The sequence below is a fragment of the Danio rerio genome, chromosome 25 (assembly GCF_052040795.2).
Source record: "Danio rerio strain M-AB ecotype USA chromosome 25, GRCz13ab, whole genome shotgun sequence".
In the NCBI taxonomy this organism is placed as follows: Eukaryota; Metazoa; Chordata; class Actinopteri; order Cypriniformes; family Danionidae; genus Danio; species Danio rerio.
The window spans coordinates 35,356,675-35,380,655 of NC_141045.1; the positions used below are offsets into that span (position 1 = coordinate 35,356,675).

At 37.3% G+C, this 23,981-nt stretch overlaps 1 protein-coding gene across 21 annotated transcripts in view; it reads right to left on the reverse strand.

The window, feature by feature from the left end:
- Window positions 1-23,981, reverse strand: part of tmem266 (transmembrane protein 266) — a 96,446-nt gene that overhangs the window by 62,525 nt on the left and 9,940 nt on the right. For 14 of the 21 annotated variants that reach the window (XR_015525858.1, XR_015525860.1, XR_015525859.1 and 11 more), the window contains 2 exon segments: window positions 21,521-21,638; window positions 1,266-1,460 (listed from right to left, as the gene is read on the reverse strand). Coding sequence is in view for 18 of the 21 variants with exons in the window: in XM_087311186.1 (XP_087167312.1) it covers window positions 1,266-1,460; window positions 21,521-21,537 (212 nt within the window). In the remaining 3 variants the exon portion in view is untranslated. 21 annotated transcript variants of the gene reach the window in all.

Consider the following 23,981-nt stretch of genomic DNA (forward strand, 5'->3'; position numbering starts at 1 on the left):
AATATTAGACTAGATATTTGTCAAGATACTAGTATTCAGCTAAAGTGACATGTAAAGGCTTAACTAGGTTAATTCAGCAAGTTAGGGTAATTAGGCACCTTAAAATGGTTTTGAAAATGGTCGGGGGGAAAAAATAGCTTAAAGGGGCTAATAATTGTCCCTAAAATGGTTTTTAAAAACATTAAAAATTGCTTTTATTTAAGTTGATTTAAAACAAGTAAGACTTTTACCAGAAGAAAAAATATTTTAGGAAATACTGTGAAAAATTTCTTGCTCTGAAAGACATCATTTGGGAAATATTTTTTAAAAAGAAAATTGTGGGTGAATTATTTTGAGTTATTAATTCAGTTATTAATTTTTTTAAAAACATTTTAGGGCTAAAATTATTAGCCCCTTTAAGCTATTTCTTTTTTCGATAATCTACAGAACAAACCATCGTTATTCCTAATTACCCTAATCACCTAGTTAACCTAATTAAGCCTTTAAAATGTCACTTTAAGCTGTATAAAAGTGTCTTAAAAATATCAAGTCAAATATTATTTACCGTCATCATGGCAAAGATAAAATGATTCAGTTATTAGTTATTACTTCAACTGTGTATGTATGTATGCATGTATGTTTATATAAATAAATAAATAAATAAATAAATAAATAAATAAATAAATAAATAAATAAAGTAACAAGTAACTATTTACTTGAGTGAGTAATTTTTTCATCAAATAGTTTTTTACTCTTACTCGCGGAAATTTTTACTCAAGTAAAAGTAACAATCTTAAAAGTTACTCAAGTACTTGTACGTTAACTTGAGTATAGATTTTGGATACACTACGCACCTCTGTTTATTTTTAATCAAGAATACATGATTATATACTGTTGTGGCATTGCAATCAAAAAATGTCCTTATAATGAAAGTCAATGGGGCAAAAACCGCCCTGAACATAACGAAAGGGAAGTCAATTTGCCCATAAGAGTGTATCATTGAAACATTTCAATGCAATTTCACAAAATGTGTCAAAATAAGATTTGTGACCAAAAAAAAACTTTCTATTTCCTGAAAAACAGCGAAAGTTGTGGCTTAATTAAGACTCAAAATCCTCCCAGACTGGCTGCAAACTTCCCCAACAGCACACAAGGGTGAAGTGTTGCCAAATCTTTGTCAAAAGTTCTACTAAAACAGTCTGTGATGCATTTAAAGTGAGTAATTAACACTTTATTTTGAAGTCAGCTTTCTGTGCTGTATGATTGGTGCAGCAGGAGTGTCTTACCCCTCCTGGTTGTCCTCTTCGTCCAGGTTTGACAGTAGCTGTGATCCGGCCAGCGAGAGGTCCAAGGCGGCGAGAGGAAGGTCCCGGTAGGCGAAACTGACCAGCTGCACCGGAGCCATGCACTGGCCCTCATCCTCCACCTGCTGGGAGATCACTTCCAGATCCGGGGCCGCCGCCGGCGTCTGCTGAGGGGCCCTACGGACACACAAGGGACACTACTCTGAGTTGATGTAAGAAGTACAAATGAAAATCAAAACTAGCCATATGATTTTGTTAGCTCGCATTGCTAGTTTTGTGATGAACAATTCATCATCGCATGTCATTAATGCCGAGTTCAGACTGTATGATTTTCAAGGTGTTCACAGATGTTTTCACACTGCATGACTATCTGGGCTAGCGGTCAGTCGCTGCTGTGTTTACACTATGATGTATCGGCAAAAGGGGGTTCACACTAGGGCTGTTTCTCAATACCAAGTACGCAAAGTTCGGACTTGCGTCCTTGGAAGTTCAGACTTGGAAGAACGAACTCCCGAGGACGCGAGGACACAAGTCGGGTACTTCTTCAAATGGAACAGCAGTGTAAATTATCTAACTAATATATATTATTATAAATCTACATTTTTGATTTAAGAAAATGTACACATATATTCGTATAAATGTGAATTAAAATGTGTTATTATACACAGACACGTGTCTTTGATGATCAGATTTATTAAACTACAATGGTAATCATACACACAATAAGAAATAAAGACATACACGATAAGATTACATCAAATAATTTGGTAAACAAAGACAAACAGCGTACGACACGGTAACATGATTAAAGACAATTATAAAATGCAACAAAATAACACTGCCAAAATAACACACCTGAGAACAAAATAATAGATTTATAAGACCAAAAACTGTCCGTTAGATATTCACAAGATGTATTAAATATCATGTTTTAACTACAATGGAGTGATGAGGTCCAGCGGTACGTCCGAGATAGCCTGGCCGAAGTGAAGCTGAGCTGGCAGGAGAGCTGATGACGGAGCTCCCGCTGTCAGGCTGGGAGTCAGAGTCCGCATAAGCCGAGGCAGATCATCAAAGAAGCGCTATCTTTGTGAATAAACAGCCGATTCAAGTTTAAAACAACTACATTCTTGCCTGAAAAACTGTTAAAACTTTATTTTGTGACACAGTAAAGGAGTATTTTTAAAACAGTGCGGGTTTCCTCCTCCGCCGTTAGCGCTTGCTGGTTACGCTGCAATGCATTCTGGCATACCTGAGCTTCGCAAGTTCGCACAAGTCACCTCTCGATGCATCTTTGGCCAAAGGGGCAGAGCAAGTACACATCTGGGACTTTTATGTGTACTTAGAAAGATGTGAACTTTAGAATTGGAACAGTACATTGGCGGCGGTTGATGACGTTTCACGAGGACACAAGAACGCATATTGAGAAACAGCCTAGGGCTGCACGATTAATCGAAAAAAGATCACAATCTCAATTTGACCCGACACACCATCTTAATTCAGCTTTTCTACGACTGAGCTAATTATATTTTAAAGGTCACGAGAGAAGCGTAAAGGCGGCCACAAAAGTCGTCACAGCAACATGGACCCCTTCAAATGGCGTTCAAAGTGTCACATGCCGTGTTTATAAGGTGCAATTCACCCAGAAACGTCATTTCTGTCTAAAATGTAATGATGTATTCGCTTCTGCAAAATCACACGTGAGCTGAGTGCGAGCTGTTTGTTAACTTCCAAGAACGCGTGCGTGCACGCCAATGACGCCTTCTTTAGTGAACAGTACCTGCATAGGCTGTGAATAACAGGTTGTATGTAAATAACATTCAGTTTGTTGCAGAGCGATCGTTTGAGAGCCGACCTGAAAGAATGGTTTGCATGTGTGTGTGTTTTCCTCAGCCTTGAGCCACGCTCGGAAGTGAAAGTGAAGCACACATCATATGCAGAGATGGCAAAAGTACACACATCCTTTACTTAAGTAGAAGTACAGATACTCATGTTTAAAATGACTCTGGTATAAGTACTGACGTTTGTACTTAATTAAAAGTTAAGAAGTACGGCCTCAAAAATATTTCAACCACAGTCCCAAAACATGCGGTATAGGTGAATAATAGGTAACCAAATTGGCAGTAGTGTACAAGTGTGTTTGTGAATGAGTGTTTCCCAGTAGTGGGTTGCAGCTGGAAGGGTATCTGCTATGTAAAACATATGCTGGAATAACTGGTGGTTCATTCTGCTGTGGCGACCCCTGATAAATCAGGGACTAAGCTGAAGGATAGTGAGTAAGGATCGGTAGGTAACTAGTCCTCACATCTTATTGATACATTAACATAAAATAACTTACATTTCCAATTTTTTTGTAAAATATTTGTTGCCAAAATTATGAAAGTAGCCAAGCAGCATCACACCCAGTAATATAGCCTCACAACATTGCTTAAAGTCGGCCAATGTATCATCATCCTGACGCAAACTCACAGCGTACCTGCAGCACGCAATGAGGAAAAATAGACTGACTGCATCTAAAAGGCGCTCATATTATTGAGCAATGATAAGAAATAATATAGATCACGCCAACAAATACATAAAAACGAAAGTAAGGAGCGTGGTTTTAAAAATGCAAGGAGTAGAAAGTACAGATATTTGTGTAAAAAGGTAAGAAGTAAACGTTGTCAGAAAAATAAGTAGTGGAGTAAAGTACTGATATCAGAAAAACCTACTTAAGTACACTAACGAAGTATTTGTACTTCTTACTTCATCTCTGACTGTATGATCATGACGCATTTGAGTTAGGATCACGACAAGCATTTGATATGTTTTTCTTTCATAGCGAACACAGTGTTGTGCGTGAAAATAAACGTTTACTGTGTCAGTATAACCACTCTAGCCTATATAATGTCGAATATAACACAAGAGGGAATCTGATAATGACAAATGTTTCATTTTACCAGTGAAAACAAATGGCCTAATAATGTTGTCAATGACAAACGGCAAGCATATATCTCGAACATAATTCAACTTTCATTCATTCATTTTCTTTTCGGCTTAGTCCCTTTATTAATCCGGGGTCGCCACAGCGGAATGAACCGCCAACTTATCCACCACGTTTTTACTCAGCGGATGCCCTTCCAGCTGCAACTCGTCTCTGGAAAAAAATAATTCAACTTTATAATTATGAATAGTTGTATTCTGATGTCATCATTTTACTGTGAATTAACAACAAGGACATATTAAAAGTCTGTTCGAGTCCACCATAATGACTATACAAAATTTGGCATTTAAAGCAACAGTAGACTTACACACAGGCTTAATATTATTAATGTTGTTTTACCATACGTTTGAAAATTAACAATAATAATAGCCTACTCATATTAACCTTTATTTTACATCTACAGAACCGTGAGAAAATCATGATCTTGATTAAGCAAAAAAATCGTGATTCACATTTTAGCCAGAATCCTGCACCTTAGTTCACACTGAATTACTGTAATAAATGATGGATAAATGTCAGTAGTTGACGTCTATATGACGTTGGATTCTGGTCACTCGTCATTTGACGTTGCTATTGGGCATCAAAATAACGTTGTCCTTAAACGCTGGCTAGACAATGAATTTTGGTCACCCGACATAACCTAAATCTAACCTAATATCAACGTCTTATGACTGTGTGTGCCTGCTGGGCAATAACTAAATGCACTACATAAAATTTTTTTTATTCATACTTAAAGTAATACTTAAAACAGATACTTTTACTCTACTTGTGTGACAGAAGCCAGCTAGTCAGTGCTGCGCAGGTAAACCTCACTCCTCTGACCTCTGAAGGTGCTCTAGCGACAGACGCTAGAGGCCATGGTCTTTAGCCTCCTTGGAAGAGCACCCGACTCCTAAGCGGAAGGTCGCCGGTTCGTTACCAGCTCAGAGCGGGTTGGGTGACGTCCGGCCGGCGGGGTTACACTTGCACTACATTTTAATAATGATAGTGCAAGTAATGATACCCGAGCATCAGTTTTCAGTGCTCTTTCCGCCACTGTTTGTCTGCAATTTCTCAAAACTTGTCGACGAGTGAAAATCGGGGCTAAAATCATGCAGTCTGAAACCTGTTAGTTCCAAACAAAAGTGAAGGACTCGATTAGTTTGATGAGGAGTGTTGATTTAGGATTGGAACTGAACGGTGCAGAGCTGCAACCTGAGTTTGACACCTGTAGTCATATTTTTCACTGATTCGAGCCTCGGCTGGCATTTCTGTGTGGAGTTTGCATATTCTCCCCGTGTTTGCATCGTGTTCCGGTGCTCCCCACAGTCCAAAGACATGCGGTACAGGTGAATTGAATAAACTAAAATGTCCGTAGTGCATGTGAATGAGTGTGGATGGGTGTTTCCCTGTACTGGGTTGCAGCTGGAAGGGCATCCGCTGTGTAAAAAATGCACCGAATTAGTTGGCGGTTCATTCCGCTGTGGCGATCCCTGATGAATAAAGTGACTAAGCTGAAGGAAAATGAATGAATAAAGAGTAGGAGAGGTTGAAGAGCATTTGAAGGAGTTTTCTGTATGAACACAGTGAATGACAGACGCCACCGAGAGCCAGAATCCCATCATTCCTGCAGATTACGGACTCAAGTGATTCAAGACAGATTGAGAAACCCCACTAAATACATAAATAAAAAGTCTCCGACGCAACAAACAGCAGATGTGGAATATGGAAATGCATTAGAAAGCTCAGTGGCGACATAAGAAATGCATGAAAGGAGATTAAGCTGCGGCTCGAGATTGATTCCTAATGCCAGAATATTTTGCGTCCCGCAATAATGAGCCATCCGGAGAGTTTCAAAGCACAATATTGTGGCAAAACAACAAAGTCCCACAGCAGGACGTCAGGAGCGGCTCTGCCTGGTTTTGTCTTTGATTTATTGGATTGGGCGAGCGGATTCTTCTCACGTTTGCATGCTGGGATTGCTGTGCTCAATCTCAGCGCAATCAAGCCAATGAATGGATTTCCTGAAACGCTCACAATTCACTACGCTGGAACTGCAGAGCGGGTACTTGTGGGAAAAACTCACGCAAATTGAGTTTGGAGAAGGTTAACTAACAACAAAAGTTCTCTATTTTAAGCTAAAATGAAATCACAAATAAAAATTAACTATTAATTAACTTGACAAATGACTGAATTACTGTAAGTAAATAAAGGCTACATTTTATTCTTAAAAACTAAATAAATTTTGTAATATTTATTAATTTATTTTTTTACATATTCATGTACACATTTTTCCAGATTTTACGCACTGTAAATTAATTAATTAATTAATAAAAATGTATATAAAAAGAAAATAAAGTAAATTTTTTACTATTATATACAGATGTGAGCAGATTTTCTAAATTTGTAAATTCTGTAATAAATTGTAAATAAAAATAAATTTTACATTATTACACATTAAATCATTTGTGAATCTAGTTCTTAATTGTAAAAATTATTTTCTTTACAATATTTATACACATTTTTGCATATTTTATTAATTAATTTTCCATTTTAAGTAATTAATTAAAATTAATATAAATTGAAAATAAAATACATTTTTACAATATTAATATACAGATTTTGGTAACTAATTGTAAATAAAATATATTTACAATATAAAAAAAATAATACTAATAACAATAATAATGATGATGTTGATAATATACAGATTTAAGCATATATTAGTAATTAATTGTAAATTCTGTAATTAAATATAAAATTTTTACAATTAATATACAGATTAACTGATTTTAGTAAATAATTGTAAATTTAGTATGAAATTGAATAGAATTTTTTTATAATAATACAGATTTTAGTAGTTGTAAATTGAGTAACAAATTAAATAATTATTAAAATATTAATATACAGATTTTGTAATTAATTGTAAATTTAGTAAAATTGTTAATTTTTTTACATTATTAATATATAGATTTGTACATTTTAATGTCAATTTTAATTAATAACAATTTATATAAATTGAAAAAAAAATACATTTTAGAATATTAATATACAGATATTAGCAGATTTTAGTAATTAAATGTAAATTTAGTATGAAATTGTAAATAAAAAATATATTTTACACATTTATTTACACAATTTTGGTTTTCATTTTAGCTAACAATTGGTAATTACCTTGTGTTTGTTGTCACTTATTAAAGTACATCGGATTTACTGTATTTTAATAACTATAACTGCAAGTTTAAGTTGCTAATACATTTTTTAAAAGCCAATATTTGATATCAGACTGTTTTATAGCATTTCTTTTTATTTCCACTGAGTGAATGGTGTAAATAGCTGGCGTTTGGCTCTGCCCTCAGTCAGTTTACAGCACACGCTCATAAATCAGCGGCACACAATCAATAGGAATAAATAAGAAAGCAGCCCACGGGGACCAACATGAGCCCCCAACACCGACTTCAAGAGTTACTACAGTTAACAGCCTCCGTACACCGTAAATAAAGACTAGCTGCTTACCAAAGATATGCATTTAACATCAAATGAATCCTCTGTGGGCAGACAAAAGATGCTTATGATTGGCATTTCAGACCTTTAAATTACAAACCAGATAATTACAGGTAAATTCATTAAATAAGTATTAGCGCTGTGCGATACTGGGGAAACATGCGATATTGTTCTTAAGTAACAATAAATGTTACTTATCTGTGAAACTGTCAAAGAGCAAACATTTAAACAGTGTGAATGAAATAACACTTTGAGCTCTATTATACACCCAGCGCAATAAGGTGCAAGATGTGCACGGCACAATTTGTAGCTATTTTTAGACTAGAGCAACCCTAATTTTTAAGTTGTTTACATAGCAAATCCATTTCTGCCAGGTTGTGGACTCATGGGTGTGCTGGTCTAAAAAGGAGGTGTGTTAAGGCGCATTGTTGGCGCGTTGCTATTTTGAGGAACTGAAATGTACCACACCGTTGACCATCTAAAAGAAAGTCTAAAGTCTAGCGCAGAGAGCGTTAAGCACCTATACAGGTCCAAACGCTTACAAATTGTTTAATACACACAGGACATACATTAATATACAAATATCTTTACATATGAAAAAAAGTTACAAAAATTAATCATTTCTACATAAATATTTAAACCACTGCCTCCATGCCTCATTTTGGGGGGCTTTTTCAGTTTATTCATGACAATTTGCATTTGTATAATGTTATTATTATTATTATTATAAACAGTAGTATTTATTATATTCATATTTGTATTTGTTTTAATATAAACAAGTTTAGATTTGTCCACCTGTCGGGTTAGAGATATAAGAATAAGGGCATAAGAACAGGATGTGTGTTTGGATGAAACTCAGTTTTGTTTTTTTGTTTTTTTTAACCACACTTCGTTGTTAGTTTATTTATTCATTTGCTGGAAATTAAAACTTAATTTAGAAATAGTTTTAAACAAATCTTTAAGCTTAACAAACAAAATTAAATATGTAGGCTAATGGATGTCCTCAGTGGAGTGAGTTTCCACAGTGTCCTTATCCACGAAAGTAAAGGAGTAAAAGTAAAAATAAAGTAAAGAGGACGAATTAAGATGGCTCGTTCTTTATCCTCGTGCTGCAGATGCTCTGTTTAACTACTTTTTTGCTAGTGAAGCTTTTAGTTTTCCCACTTACAAAGTCCGCCATGTAGAATGAGCCATGGAATGAAAATATCCCCACCCCTTCCCGTTTATCAGCCAATCAGAAACAACAGCAGCATAGACTCAATTCAAGTTTATTTTGTATTTTTATAATAAAAGAAAAAGTAATTTCTAAATGATAAATGAAGCGTTGTATTTCTTGTGAACACAGATGCTGTAATCTGGCACTGCGCTTGACCACAGAAATGACAAACGGAAAGCCTCTTCCTTGAAAAAGTGCAGAGCTGGGCTAAATTTGAGCCTCGGTGAACCTGCAAGCTGAGACCATGCAGGCATGCAGAAAAACCCAATCATAATCAGTGCACAGATGAAAACTCAGTGCGTTTAATTTTACTATTACGAGGTAGTTTTTATAATGACATTAATTGTTAATTCAATTGTTTTCTGTATTATTTGAAAGAGGCCTATTATACCCTCAAGTATCCCCAAAATGTTTCTGATGAAGTTTAAGCTCAAAACATGTCATTTTTGTAATAGTTTATGTGATGAAGGCTGAAAAACAGCGTCGATACGTTTAGGGTCGTGTCCGAGTCCACTAGATTCTTTTTAAAGGGGCATCCAGCTCTGTGAGCTCATAACTCCTCCAGAAACTTACGCCCCATTCACACGGGGCGTCAGCGTCAACGCTTCTCATTCCCTTTGAATGGGTAACGTCAGGCGTTGACGAACTGCATTGTGGATCCGTCGGCGCCGCTTCAGAGATGTTGCTCGCTGCAGAAGTTGGGACCAGCTCAACTTTAAGCGCCGACGGAAGAGTCAGCCAATCAGATCGCTGTATGCAAATACACCGGCTAGACAGTGGCCTATTTCTGACTGAATTTCATTGGCTGACGCTTCTATGACGATCGTTTCAGCCCCAACTTCAGACACACCTTCCGCCAAGCATTGACGCTGAAGACCCGTGTGAATGGGGCGTTAACCTGGTTGATGGAGGCTTTCAGCGGTGCTTCTGACTGAGCCCAGCCCAGTTAGATGAACTTTTTGGTGCCGGCTGGAGGATTTCCCCTGAAACATCAACAACAGATACTTCACAATCCCAACCCCACAAGAGCAGGCTCCTGATTGGTTAACGCGGTGCGAATGTCCGCTGAAGTTCAAATTTTCGAACTGAAGCGTTTCACGCGTTAACCGCGTCAAACACGTAAAACGCACCATTCGCACGTATCGTGCCGCAGGATGTCTATTCACTCGTTTGCATTGACTTAACATGTAAATCACTCGCACTTGACGCGTGTTCCGCGTCTGGTTTGAACGCAGCATTATAATGTGTGGTTTAAGTGAGAGAGAAAAACGTTGTCCTAGTTCATATAAATCATAAGCCATGTTTCTTTTGGTTCTGCCTAATCACGTGCTCCAAAAAAGATATTTAAAATAAACAACAATATGAAGTCTTTTGTCTGCTTTACACAACTACATTGCACAATACTTGTACTTTTCCTTTCAGTACTTTAGTACATTTTGAAATAAACTACTTGCAATACTGAAGAACAAAAAAAGTTGAATACTTACAACTTCCACTTAAGTATGTTGCTTAAAGAGCACTTCAACTATTACTCAAGTCACTTTTTTGATAGAGCATTTGTACTTTTATTTAAGTCTGGGTCTCTAGTACTTTATACATCTCTGGTTATTTGTATCCCCTTTAAAAATTGCTCAAAAGAAATTTTTTACATTTATTTTCCCACCTACTGTTAAATGAAATGTCCGCACATGCTTAAAAGGGCTAATAACATTGACCATGAAAATGTTTTTTTAAAAAATTAAAAACTGCTTTTATTCTACCTGAAATAAAACAAATAAGACTCTCCAGAAGTAAAAATATTATAGGAAATACTGTGAACATTTCCTTGCTCTGTTAAACATCATTTGGGAAAAAAAAAAAAAAAAAAAAAAAAAAAAACGCACAGGGGAGATAATAATTTTGACTTCACCTGTATATAAAAGGTATAAAAGCGAGTTGACCAACTTCTGTAACATCTGTTCGACCTTCACAACACCCAGATGCTGCAACCAGAACTCATCCATCAGTTTGTGTTGGTCTGCAGGACGTCCTGTTACCGGTACTGAGTGTTCATGTCCTAAAACAAGTGCTTTTTTCAATGGGTCGTCCTTGAAAGATTCACTTCATCCTTCTGTCGTGGCTATTGATGGAGATTTGTGGTTAAATGTGGAGGTTAAATAAGAACACAGCTTTGGTGTCTCATGAACCAGATGATGATGAGGAGGAAAAAAAAAAATTGGTGTCAGCACATTATGGGCCTAGAAAAGATTTGGTTGGATCAAAGCCAAGATGCAAAGCAAGTTATTTTGAAGAGTATTTTGATCACAACAGATGTCTGGTGTTGTAAAGCCACGGTGTTTGCATGACCCCGTTTTCTTTTCTTTTTTTTGCAGAGCCATTAAATGCCATCTATCAAAGCGATGAGAAACTGAAGCATATGGTCCTGTACACAAACAGGCCAGATTGAGTGCTCCGCTACTGGTTTTTAAAGCATTAGTGGCTCAAATCCTGTGTTTTTACTCCTCTTTGGTGTTATTATGTCATATTGATATAGGATCAAAATGTCGGTTGTTAAAAAAAAATCAAAAGCAGTGATTTTTTTGACATCCATCAAAGATATTTATCAACTTGAAAAGGTTTTAATAATGATCCAGAAGCGAGATAAAAATTACAGGTTTTAAATTATACAATATTTGTTGTCATAATTATGGTGAAATGTGTTGAGACACGAAAGCCTGTTACAGCATCTACCATCTACACTCCAGTATCTATAAATCCACCAATACACACATCCATCCAGAGTATCTATCCATCCACCCATCTATCCATCAATATCATCCATCTACAGTATCACTCCACCCATCCATCCATTCATCCATCCCTGTCTAGCTCTCTATTTATCCATCCACCTACAGTATCCATCCATTCACCCATCTACAGTATCTATCAATCCATCCACAGTATCTATCTATCTATCTATCTATCTATCTATCTATCTATCTATCTATCTATCTATCTATCTATCTATCTATCTATCTATCTATCTATCTATCTATCTATCTATCTATCTATCTATCTATCTACAGTATCCATCCACTCATCCATCCATTCATCAATCTATCCATCCATCCATCCACAGTATCTATAGTATCCATCCATCCAGTGTTTATCTGTCTATCCATCCATCTAAAGTATCCTTCCATCCATTCATCTACAGCATCCATCCATCCAGTGTCTGTCTGTCTGTCTGTCTGTCTATCTATCTACAGCATTTATCCATCCATCCATCTACCTAGAGTATCCACCCACTTATCCATCCATCCACAGCATCCATCGATCCATCTAAAGTATCCTTCCATCCATTTCTCTACAACATCCATCCATCCATCCAGTGTCTTTGTCTATCTGTCTGTCTATGTCTATCTATCTACAGCATCCATCCATCAATCTACAGTTTTCATCAACTCGTCCACCCATTCATCCATCCATCCACAGCATCCATCTACATGATCCATCCATCCATAGTGTTTATTTGTCTATCCATCTATCAATCCATCTAAAGTATCCCTCCATCTACAGTATCCATCCATCCAGTGTCTGTCTGTTTGTCTATCGATCTATAGCATCCATCAATCCATCTACAGTATCCATCCATCGTGTTTGTGCCTATCCATCCATCCATCCATCCATCCACAGTATCCATCCATCGTGTTTGTGCCTATCCATCCATCCATCGATATATCAATCCAGTGTCTGTCTATCTATCTTTCTATAGCATCCATCTACAGTATTCATTCACTCATCCACCCATTCAATCCATCCATCCATATCATCCAACGATCCATCAACAGTATCCATCCATTGTGCTTATCTGTCAATCCATCTAAAGTATCCCTCCATCCATTCATCTACAGCACCCATCCATCCATCCATCCATCCAGTGTCTGTCTGTCAGGGTGTCTGAAAGTATCCATCCATTCATCTACAATATCCATCCATCCATCCATCAATCCATAGTATTTATCTGTGTATCCATCTCTCTATTCATCCATCCATCCATCTACAGTCTTCATCCATTCATCCATCTATCCATCCATTATTCATATATCTATGTCCATCTATGCATCAATCCATCCACAGTATCCATCCAGACACATTTATAATGAAATATTGTCAAGCAAATACAGATTTGATGCATTTTAATAATTGTAACAGGAAGTTGAGAAAATATAAAATATTGAAATATAGTAAATACTGAATATTGTACTGAAATTCTAAATACTTCACTGAACTATAGCTCAAATTAAAAACTATCCAGGATGATTTGTTTCTACTTTGACTACTTAAACTTATTTGAAAAAATATATTACATTTAAACTTCTTTTTTTGTAAATAGTTAAATTCCTCATTAAAATCATCAAGATATAATTAAACTCTGAACGTTTTAAGGGGAAATAACACGCACACAAAATAATCAGAGCATAGAGTATTTTTTGTTTAGCAGATGCTAACCTTTCTTTTTCCAATTACATTTTAATTTAATTTATTATATTAAATTATTAATATATTTAATTATTTACTTAAATATATATTTTTACATGATTTTACTATGTGTTATATAGATGTTTTTTTTTTTTGAAGTACCAAGTTTTATTCCGTACATCACCTAAAAAAAAACGAAGCATCGCAAATAAACAATTTAGCAGCTTGATGGTGTTATAATGATTATTATACAGTGAAATCGCAACTGTTAGATGGACTGGATGCCCCTATGATCTACATATAAAACAAAGAGAGCGTATTCTGCTGTAAACTCAATGCCACGGCGAAAAAAATGATCATCTTTTGCACAAAACAAAAAGACAGACCTCATTAGACAGAGCAGCGGAGGCTAAATGTTAGCTGACCTGTTTCAAGCACAAAGGCGTCCTCAGGGTGTGTCGTGTAAGCATGCGTGTGTGAAAACATGAGCACATGAGTGTGTATGCACGTGTGCACAATCACTCACAAACACACACCTGGTGCACTTACAACACTAACAGCACCAGATGATGATCAAAACACTGACGTCCTCCAGCACATCTGTGTCATGATTAAACAACATCACTGTGGAGCGACAGCAGTAACATTTGCAGCAATGTGATATCATAGACCAGCTACACTCACCGGCCACTTTATTAGGTACAGCTTACCAGCGCCGGGTTGGACCTCGTTTTGCCTTCAGAATCCATTGTGGCATAGATTCAACAAGATACTAGAACAATTCCTCAGAGATTTTGGTCCTGATGATAGCATGTCAATCAATGAGGTGAATCTCCCGTAACACCACAACCCAAAAGTGCTCTATTGGATTGAGATCTGATGACTGTGGAGGCCATTTGAGTACAGTGAACTCATTGTCATGTTCAAGAAACCAGTCTAAGATGGTTCACGCTTTATGACATGGCGCGTTATCCTGCTGGAAGTAGCCATCAGAAGATGGGAACACTGTGGTTCAGGGATGGACATGGTCAGCAACAATACTCAGGTAGCCTGTGGTGTTGACATGATGCTCAATTGGTACTAATAAGCTCAAAGTGTGCCAAGAAAATATCCCCCACACCATTACACCACCACCCCAGCCTGAACTGTTGATACAAGGCAGGATAGATCCATGCTTTCATGTTGTTGACGCCAAATTCTGACCCGACCATCCGAATGTGGCAGCCTAACAAACTTTGGTGTTTCGCCACAAAACAGGAAGTTGTTATAACTTAGGCATGCATTGTCTGGTCTGCCTCAAAATCCATACATTTGATAAGAATCCTGACCTGAACTTGTTTACATGCCAATATCCAGTTAAAGTTACAGCACCACCTGCTGGCAACAGGAAATGACATGTTTCACAATGTAACAAATTCCTGCTCCATCAATGATCACATTGAATCCAAGTTGTCAGTTTATTCCTAATGCCTTTGTGATGTTAAATTGAGAAGATCGCCTGTTTTCGACGAAGGGCGTGTCCGAGGCGAACTGACAAAGCTCTGTGTATCACCATAGAGGAACGACTTATAACTAAGCCCACACGGAATATGTGCGCGCAGAATCCGACAGATTTTCTGCAGATTTCCCGCAGAGTTTTAGCCCATCATTAATTCTGTTTATTTACTTGAGTAAATGTGTGTAAATCAATATTTATTCAGTTTTTAAATTAATTGCAGTAATATTATTGACTAATATGAAAATGTTCATCTGATTTATGTACAATGCAGTAAATAAGTACAGTAATATTTTGTCTTACATTATATGAGACACTTGATTTGTTTAACAAATAAAGTGGATCTAATTGGATTTGCATTTTAAACATTAAATAAAAGTTAAAAAGATTTTTTATTTCATATATTTAGGTTTTAGTTATGCTACCGCCAAAATAATTCTGCAGAAATTTGCAGATTTTTACAGAAATTCCGAGCAGAAAGAGCAAAAAAGTCTGCAGATTCCGTCTGGCCCTAGTTATAACTCTACATGTCCATATTGAGCCACAGTCATAGCGCCACCTGCTGATAGAAGGAAGTTTGGCATAATTTGTGATGTATATATATATATATATGCGTGTGTGTGTGATCTTATATTATTATTGCCCACTGTTATCCTAGGGCCACCGGGAGGTACTAAGCAGTGGTATAAAGAGAACTGAAAAATCACTCAAGTAAAAGTACCATTATACTTGCCCAAAAATGTAGTGCAAGTAGAGTAAAAGTATCTGTTGTAAATATTACTTAAAGTATGAGTAAAAAGACCTTTTTAAAAGTACTCGAGTAGCGAGTATTATGCTGTACAAAGCTCTCAGGTGCAAGGTCCCTTTTATCGCTGCTTGCAGCTTTAAATCCAACATGAAATGCCTCAAAGCAAGAAATTAAACGTCATTCATAAACAGAACGGAAACATTTCACAATGTTGTTTAGCATTGGTATTTGTAGCAGCAGCACATGTAAATAATATCCACATAGCGGTTTGGTGAAAGCGTTTTGATTTAATATAGGGAGTTTTGCGGTTTACTTGCAATCCATCCTGTGGCGTGTAATTGAGTTGAACGTATCATGCTTACTCTGGTGTCTCGGACCTGCTCTGAATGCACAGTACACAAGCACAGCGCTGATGAACAAAGACGGCAGCTGAAGTAAACCACTCTGCATTCACGTCCCTCTACTGCCCACCCTACATGAACACCCAAAGCACTGCCGTCTGAATGCCACACACACAGAAAACTAGCTATGGTAACGCTTCAAAATAACGGTCTATTCGTTATAGTCAATCTATTTACTAACATGATTAAACTATTAGTAATACACTTAAGTTATTTATTATTCTTTCTTGACGTTAATGTTAATTTAAATAATGTTACTTCATGTATATACTATTAACAAACAGTTGAAGTCAAAATTATTAGCCCTGCTGTGACGTTTAACAGAGCAAGGAATTTTTCACAGTATTTCCATTCATATTTTTTCTTCTGGAGAAAGTCTTGTTTTATTTCGGCTAGAATAAAAGCGGTTTTTAATTTTTTGAAAACTATTTTAGGGTCAATATTATTTATTAATGATATTATTATTATGTTTTAAGTCGATATCGCCAATCCCTGTCATTGAGAATGCAATGTAAACATGGCATCGTGAAGACTTCACCAAATGAAAGCCAAGCCAGCACGTCACTGCTGCTGATCCTGGAACAGTTGCGTGAAGGGCAGATTGCATCTCCTGCTCCACATGAGTGCGAAGACACGCTGCGCGACTGACTGCAGAACAGTGTGTGGCTACAAATGACGAAATCACAGAGCTTCAGCTGCGGAGCAAACACATGGATCTCAACTCATCCCGCTGATGAAGATGACGAGTCAATTAACAGCATTTATATGCTGGAATGACCTTGTCAAGAAAGCTTTCTTAACGGCTGTCTATAGGTGACGTAATGCCTTTTTAAATTCTTCCCTGTCCCGATTAAGTCACATCCCACATCCTGACCAACAGAGATCCTGACGGTGTTAAATTAGGGGGCGGAGCTATCTGATTTTCTGACCAATGGCAGTCTAAGAAATTAGAAGAACTTTAGGCCATCTAATAAAAGGCTTGAATAGAATTATAGGGCATTCAGTCGATGTTGGCTTTCATAAACATTTATCATCAACCACTATTAACAAACAATTAGATGGAGATCTATTGCAATATTATTGGTTAATGCTTGATAATACATGTCCATTTACAAGCTAAACATCTGTTTGATGTTTATTTCACATATAATCCATGCACACACACATGGCGCTAGGCTGAACAGCTGTATTTTGCTCAATACTATGACACAAGATTGTACCGTTTTAAATATTTCACTATCAATGTATATGGAAATATCAATATTTTTGACAACATGTTGGTATTGGTGGTCTACGAGAACTCTCCATAGGCAAAAAGAAAACGTTTATTATATGCCCTTACCCTACCTCAACCCCTAAACCCAACCCTCACAGGAAAAGTGGCACATTTAAAAGTGATTAAACCTTTTGAATTACAAGGACACAAGACATGCCATCGTAGACCATCTTAAGGGGACGTTCACACAGAACACATTTTTCCTTTCCAATGTGATAGTTTTCTATTGTTTTTCAATGTAAACATGCGATTGACAAGATTGTATAATTTAGTATTCCAGTGTCATTATGTAACATCAATATTTTTGAAAACATGTTGGTATTGGTGATTTACGAGGCTTCTTCATAGGCAGTGTATTTTATACAGTTAAAAAAAATTAAACATATGTCAGTGCAATAGCCTAATGGTTAGCGCGTCGACATGGTCCAGTAGCATGTCAGGGCGTCCCGTGTTCGAACCCCAGCTCGAGGACATTTCCCTACCATACCCCCCCCCCCCCTCTCTCTCTCCAACTTCTCTTCCCGCCTGAAAAAAAAATAACTGTCTTATCTAATAAAGGCAAAAAGGCCAAAAATGAGACTTGAAAAACAAACAAACAAATAAACATATATTATATGTCAGGGGTCACCAATCTTTTGGAAACTGAGAGCTACTTCTTGAGTACCGATTAGAGTGAAGGGCTACCAGTTATTAAATAACACATTTTTCTTAATTTACTTTTAATTATATGTTATTATTAATAATATTCATCTATGTGAAGACATTGATCATGTTAATGATTCCTCACAGTAGTTGTCAACAATGATTTAACAAGTTAGATAAATATCAATATGCAACACTTCGCTTGACTGAAATTGTTTTTACATTTTTTTTAATATATAACTTAAAGTAATTTTCAAACTTACACTAATGCAAGTGTGATTTAAAAAGAATACCCATAAAAATATTAGATGCAGCTTACTCATATGTAATGGTGCTATGGTGAGCTATTTTTAGAACAGGCCCGCGGGAAACTCATGTGAACCTGGCGGGCTACCTGGTGCACACGGGCACCATGTTGGCGACCCCTGTTATATGGTCTAACCCTACCTCTAAACCCAAACCTCACAGGAAACAAGTCACAAATTTAAACGTGATTTAAGCATTTTGAATTACGAGGACACAAGTCATGCCAGTGTACAACCACCTAAAGGAGACGTTCACACAGAACTACTCTTTCCTTTCCAATGTGATAGTTTTCTATTGTTTTAATCTAAACATGCGATTGACAAGATTGTATTGTTGTAAATATTCCAGTATCAATATGTATCGAAATATCAATATTTTTGATAACATGTCGGTATTATGTGGTTTATGAGGACTCTACATAAGCATAATGTACTGAAAAAAAACGTTTCATATTTGCCCTTACCCTCCCTCTAACCCTAAACACTACTGTCGAACGTGGCAAATGTAAATTAGAAAACGTATATTATATGGCCTTACCCTTTTTCACCCCTAAACTCAAACCTAACAGGAAACAAGTGGCAAATTTAAATTAGTATGGGGACATAAGACATGTCATCATAAATCACCTTAAGGGGACGTTCACACAGAACACATTCTTCCTTTTTCATTGTGATCCTTTTCTATTGTATCTCAACGTAAACATGCGTTTGACGGATGCGTGTTAACTTTCACACACAGGGCTGCTCATCGCTGTCAGTTCCAAAGCAGTGGACCGATCAGAAAAAATTAGAAGCAGGACAATCGTAACAGGTTTCTGTTTACAGGCGCTCAGTGGCTGTGTCGACATACCCAACTGATTTTTTCCCCCCAAACTATTGAGTATTACATTACGTGTTTTTAGATGCAAAGACGCATTTGGTAAGATTAACCATAAGAGTTCAACTAGGTCACTGTAACCAGAGATGTGACACTGACAACAGAGATGCGGATCCACGTGCAGGTTTACTAGCGAGGTCAGGCCAGCAATGGTCAACACAGGGGGAAACAGATGCATACAGGCAATCCAGAATCGTAGTCAATAGGCAGGCAGATGGTCAGAGGCAGGCAGCCAACAGGATTAAACAAATAAACAAGGCAAGTATCAAAAAACACAGTAAACAAGACAAAGGAAACGCTTTGTAGCATCACTAAAACAATCGACAAGACTCAGCAACAGTGTATGAGCAGTACTTCAATCAGTCCTAGAGCAGCTTCAGCTGTGAAAGTCTAATCAGATGAGACTCTGAGCAGGTGTGTGCTGCATGACTGAATATGTAGTCCATTTACAAGAAGATTTGTAGTCCTAATTGTGTGTGTGAATGTTTTCCAGCGATCTCTGGTGGTTAGATCGCCGGTGATCATGACAGTCACACCCACGCCATCAAGTTTAAACATCTTCAACTTTCACATGCAGGGTTGCTCATCACTGTCAGTTCCAAAGCAGTGGACCAATCAGAAAAACTCAGAAGCAGGACAATCGTAGCAGGTTTCTGTTTACAGGCGCTCAGTGACTTTGTCGACATACTCAACTGCTTTTTTTCCCCCAAACTATTTCTGAGCATTACATTGTGTTTTTAGATGCAAAGACGCATTTGGTAAGATTAACCATAATAGAGTACAAATAGGTCACTGTAACCAGAGATGTGACACTGACAACAGAGATGCCGATCCACATGCAGGTTTACTAGCGAGGTCAGGCCAGCAATGGTCAACACAGGGGGAAACAGATGCATACAGGCAATCCAGAATCGTAGTCAATAGGCAGGCAGATGGTCAGAGGCAGGCAGCAAACAGGATTAAACAAATAAACAAGGCAAGGATCAAAAAACAAAGTAAACAAGACAAAGGAAACGCTTTGTAGCATCACTAAAACAATCGACAAGACTCAGCAACAGTGTATGAGCAGTACCTCAATCAGTCCTAGAGCAGCTTCAGCTGTGAAAGTCTAATCAGATGAGACTCTGAGCAGGTGTGTGCTGCATGACTGAATATGTAGTCCATTTACAAGAAGATTTGTAGTCCTAATTGTGTGTGTGAATGTTTTCCAGCGATCTCTGGTGGTTAGATCGCCGGTGATCATGACAGTCACACCCACGCCATCAAGTTTAAACATCTTCAACTTTCACATGCAGGGTTGCTCATCACTGTCAGTTCCAAAGCAGTGGACCAATCAGAAAAACTCAGAAGCAGGACAATCGTAGCAGGTTTCTGTTTACAGGCGCTCAGTGGCTGTGTCGACATACCCAACTGATTTTTTCCCCCCCAAACTATTGAGTATTACATTACGTGTTTTTAGAAGCAAAGACGCATTTGGTAAGATTAACCATGATAGAGTACAACTAGGTCACTGTAACCAGGGATGTGACACTGACAACAGAGATGCCGATCCACATGCAGGTTTACTAGCGAGGTCAGGCCAGCAATGGTCAACACAAGGGGAAACAGATGCATACAGGCAATCCAGAATCGTAGTCAATAGGCAGGCAGATGGTCAGAGGCAGGCAGCAAACAGGATTAAACAAATAAACAAGGCAAGGATCAAAAAACACAGTAAACAAGACAAAGGAAACGCTTTGTAGCATCACTAAAACAATCGACAAGACTCAGCAACAGTGTATGAGCAGTACTTCAATCAGTCCTAGAGCAGCTTCAGCTGTTAAAGTCTAATCAGATGAGATTTGGAGCAGGTGTGTGCTGCATGACTGAATATGTAGTCCATTTACAAGCAGATTTGTAGTCCTAAGTGTGTGTGTGAATGTTTTCCAGCGATCTCTGGGGGTTAGATCGCCGGTGATCATGACAGTCACACCCACGCCATCAAGTTAAAACATCTTCAACTTTCACATGCAGGGTTGCTCATCACTGTCAGTTCCAAAGCAGTGGACCAATCAGAAAAACTCGGAGGTGGGACAACCATGTCTGTTTACAGGGGCTCAGTGGCTGTGTTAGCATACCGTCATGCTTTTTTTTTTTTTTTTTTTTTTTAACTATTCCTGAGCATTTCATCTTGCATTTTTAGATGCATTTAGTGTTAATGAACCCAAACAGAGCACAATTAGGTCACAGCCATGCCATAATAGAAATTGTTGTCCTTGTATACCACCAAAACCAGCACAAATCACACTCATTAACACACACACACACACACACACACACACATATAAAAGGATGTATTCAGCACACTTACTGTGTCTGCTGGCTCATGGTGCGAAACGCAGCAAACGCTGAATAAACGTCCGGGATCTTTTCTCTCAATGGCGAGCTCTAGTTTGTGCTAGATTGAGAACACTTCACTGACTCCAGACCTGAGAGAAAAAAAAAACACACACACAGAAAAATCACATTCTGTTCAAACAATACAAACATAAAGCCTGATTAGCAACTACTGAGCGAGTGTGTGTGTGTTATAATGCGTTTATAAATGCATGAACGTCTTGCTCAATCGTGACACTGCTATCATTGCAGAGGGATGAAATTGTCGCTTACGCAATAAAATCAATGAAGGGAGATATTGGATCTGTTATGAAATCAAATACTCGCTTAACTTCACAGCTTTAGCACTGACCTGTGACTGAAATCAAGTGAAGAAAATAATGTTTAAAGCTACAGCCAACACCACATCATTCAGGAAAACTGCACACACCATTTAACGCAGTATTAGATATCAACACAAGATAGACACATTAGAATAAACCGAAAGAAAAATAAAAGTCCTCATAGATTTGTGAAGGTGTTTGAATGAATATTATGATAAATTACAATTATTATAATGCAAAAAAAATTAGGTTTACTGAATAAAAGATAGTAAACTTCACAATTACAATAAAAGACAGCAAGTAATGCATAATTTTGTTTCACATCTTCATTTTAGGACATTGAAAATAGACTCGAACCATTGATTTTCTCAGAAAATTTCCTAGAATGTCTTATTTTGTGGTCAAATGTAGAAAAATTTTTTCTACTTTTGTGCGAACTACCCCTTAAATAACAACCTCAACTCAAGTCGATAGGAAAAAAGAAGGTTATTATTGTCCAAACAGCATGATTTTCAGCAGGGTAAGCATTACAGCAAACTCGCACTGCCTGCGATTGCGCTTTTTTTTTTTCCTCATGTCAAGGTGCGATGAAGTTGTCAAGCTCGCTGTGGACGGACATCGATAAACAGAATGATTGGTTCACCGCCGGCTTCAATCACAGAGAGCTTCATTTACTGGGAGCCGCTTGACAAACGCTGGTGTCTGAAACTCTAGCGCTTTCTGAAGAGGTATTAGCGGCGGACGGGGGACGAGGTGAAACTAGTACACAAGACAAATCATATTAAGCCAAATAAGGCTCGCCGTACACAGGTCAGTGAGACAGAACGTCTGAAGAGACGGAAGTGGGACGAGGTGGAGGACGTCAGTAATTTTGTGCTCTCGTATAAATCAAAGATGCTGTTGAATAAAGTGATAGTAAAATCATAATTATTAGCCTCCTGTGAGTTTTTTTACCCCAAATAGACACCTTGCCTAACCAACATTAAGACCTAGATCACCAATAACTCTCTTCAACTAAATGAAAATAAAACAGAAGTGCTCTTACTAGCCAGTTAAAAGCTGTTATTTTGGGATTTTCGCCTGGATTTTGCCTACCCAAATTTAAAAGCTTCCCAAATCCACATGCAGAGGTGTAAATGCACAAATTTGGTATCATTTTAAAGAAAACCCTTTGAATTTTCATAAAACACTATTAAAAGTGTTAAAAATATCTGTATATGTTGTCTGTGTTATAATAAACACCTAAAAAAAAAATTTAAAAAAGTTTTTTTTTTTTTATAAGCTAAAATTTGAAAGTGTACCTTTTAGGTTTGGTGTGGTCTAGTTTGCTGTAATTAATTTTGGTGGTTCCTGCACATGTCTGTAATCATAAGGAAAAAGAAAAATGTCTCTACCATAATCTATGCAAAAGTTATTTTATTCCAGCTGATGAGAGGTGCTGTACAAGCCACCTCTTATATTGTTTTCATATTTCACTATACTTTTGTTTGATTAAACATAATTCACTGTGTTTGGACCACGTCAGACACATAAAAGGATTACTTATGCACATCACTTAAAAAACAGAGGAGAAATGGCCCTGAAGCGCACAGCATAAGGTAAGAGATGACGGCTGTCTGTGCTATCTGGGGCTGCTTATTGATCATAAATGTATTGTTTTCACTTTTGCACCATGGAAACACCATGATTCATTCGACAACTGTTTGATATGTGAATATAATTCAGTAAAAAGAATGCTAGAACCACATGAGCACCGACAAGAGCTTTCATTTGAGCTATAACTTGTACATGTGTCATATGAAAATGAACCAATGTAAAATACCTAGCTTGGGTATCCAAAATACTGTATATTTAAGAGTAAATAATTTTTGTACAGTTGAATAAAAACCAAAGTGATGCATATGTGCATAAAATATAGATTCTACACTTTCAAACGAAACCACTTACTGGGGTCTGGTGCAATGCTAGCCCTTTAAATCTTTAAGCGAAAGTCGATGACATCACTGACCCGGTACCAGAGTTTAACTGGTTAAGTCCTGCTGCTTTTTTCTTTTCAGCTTAGTCCCTTTATTAATCTGGGGTCGTCACAGTGGAATGAACCACCAACTTATC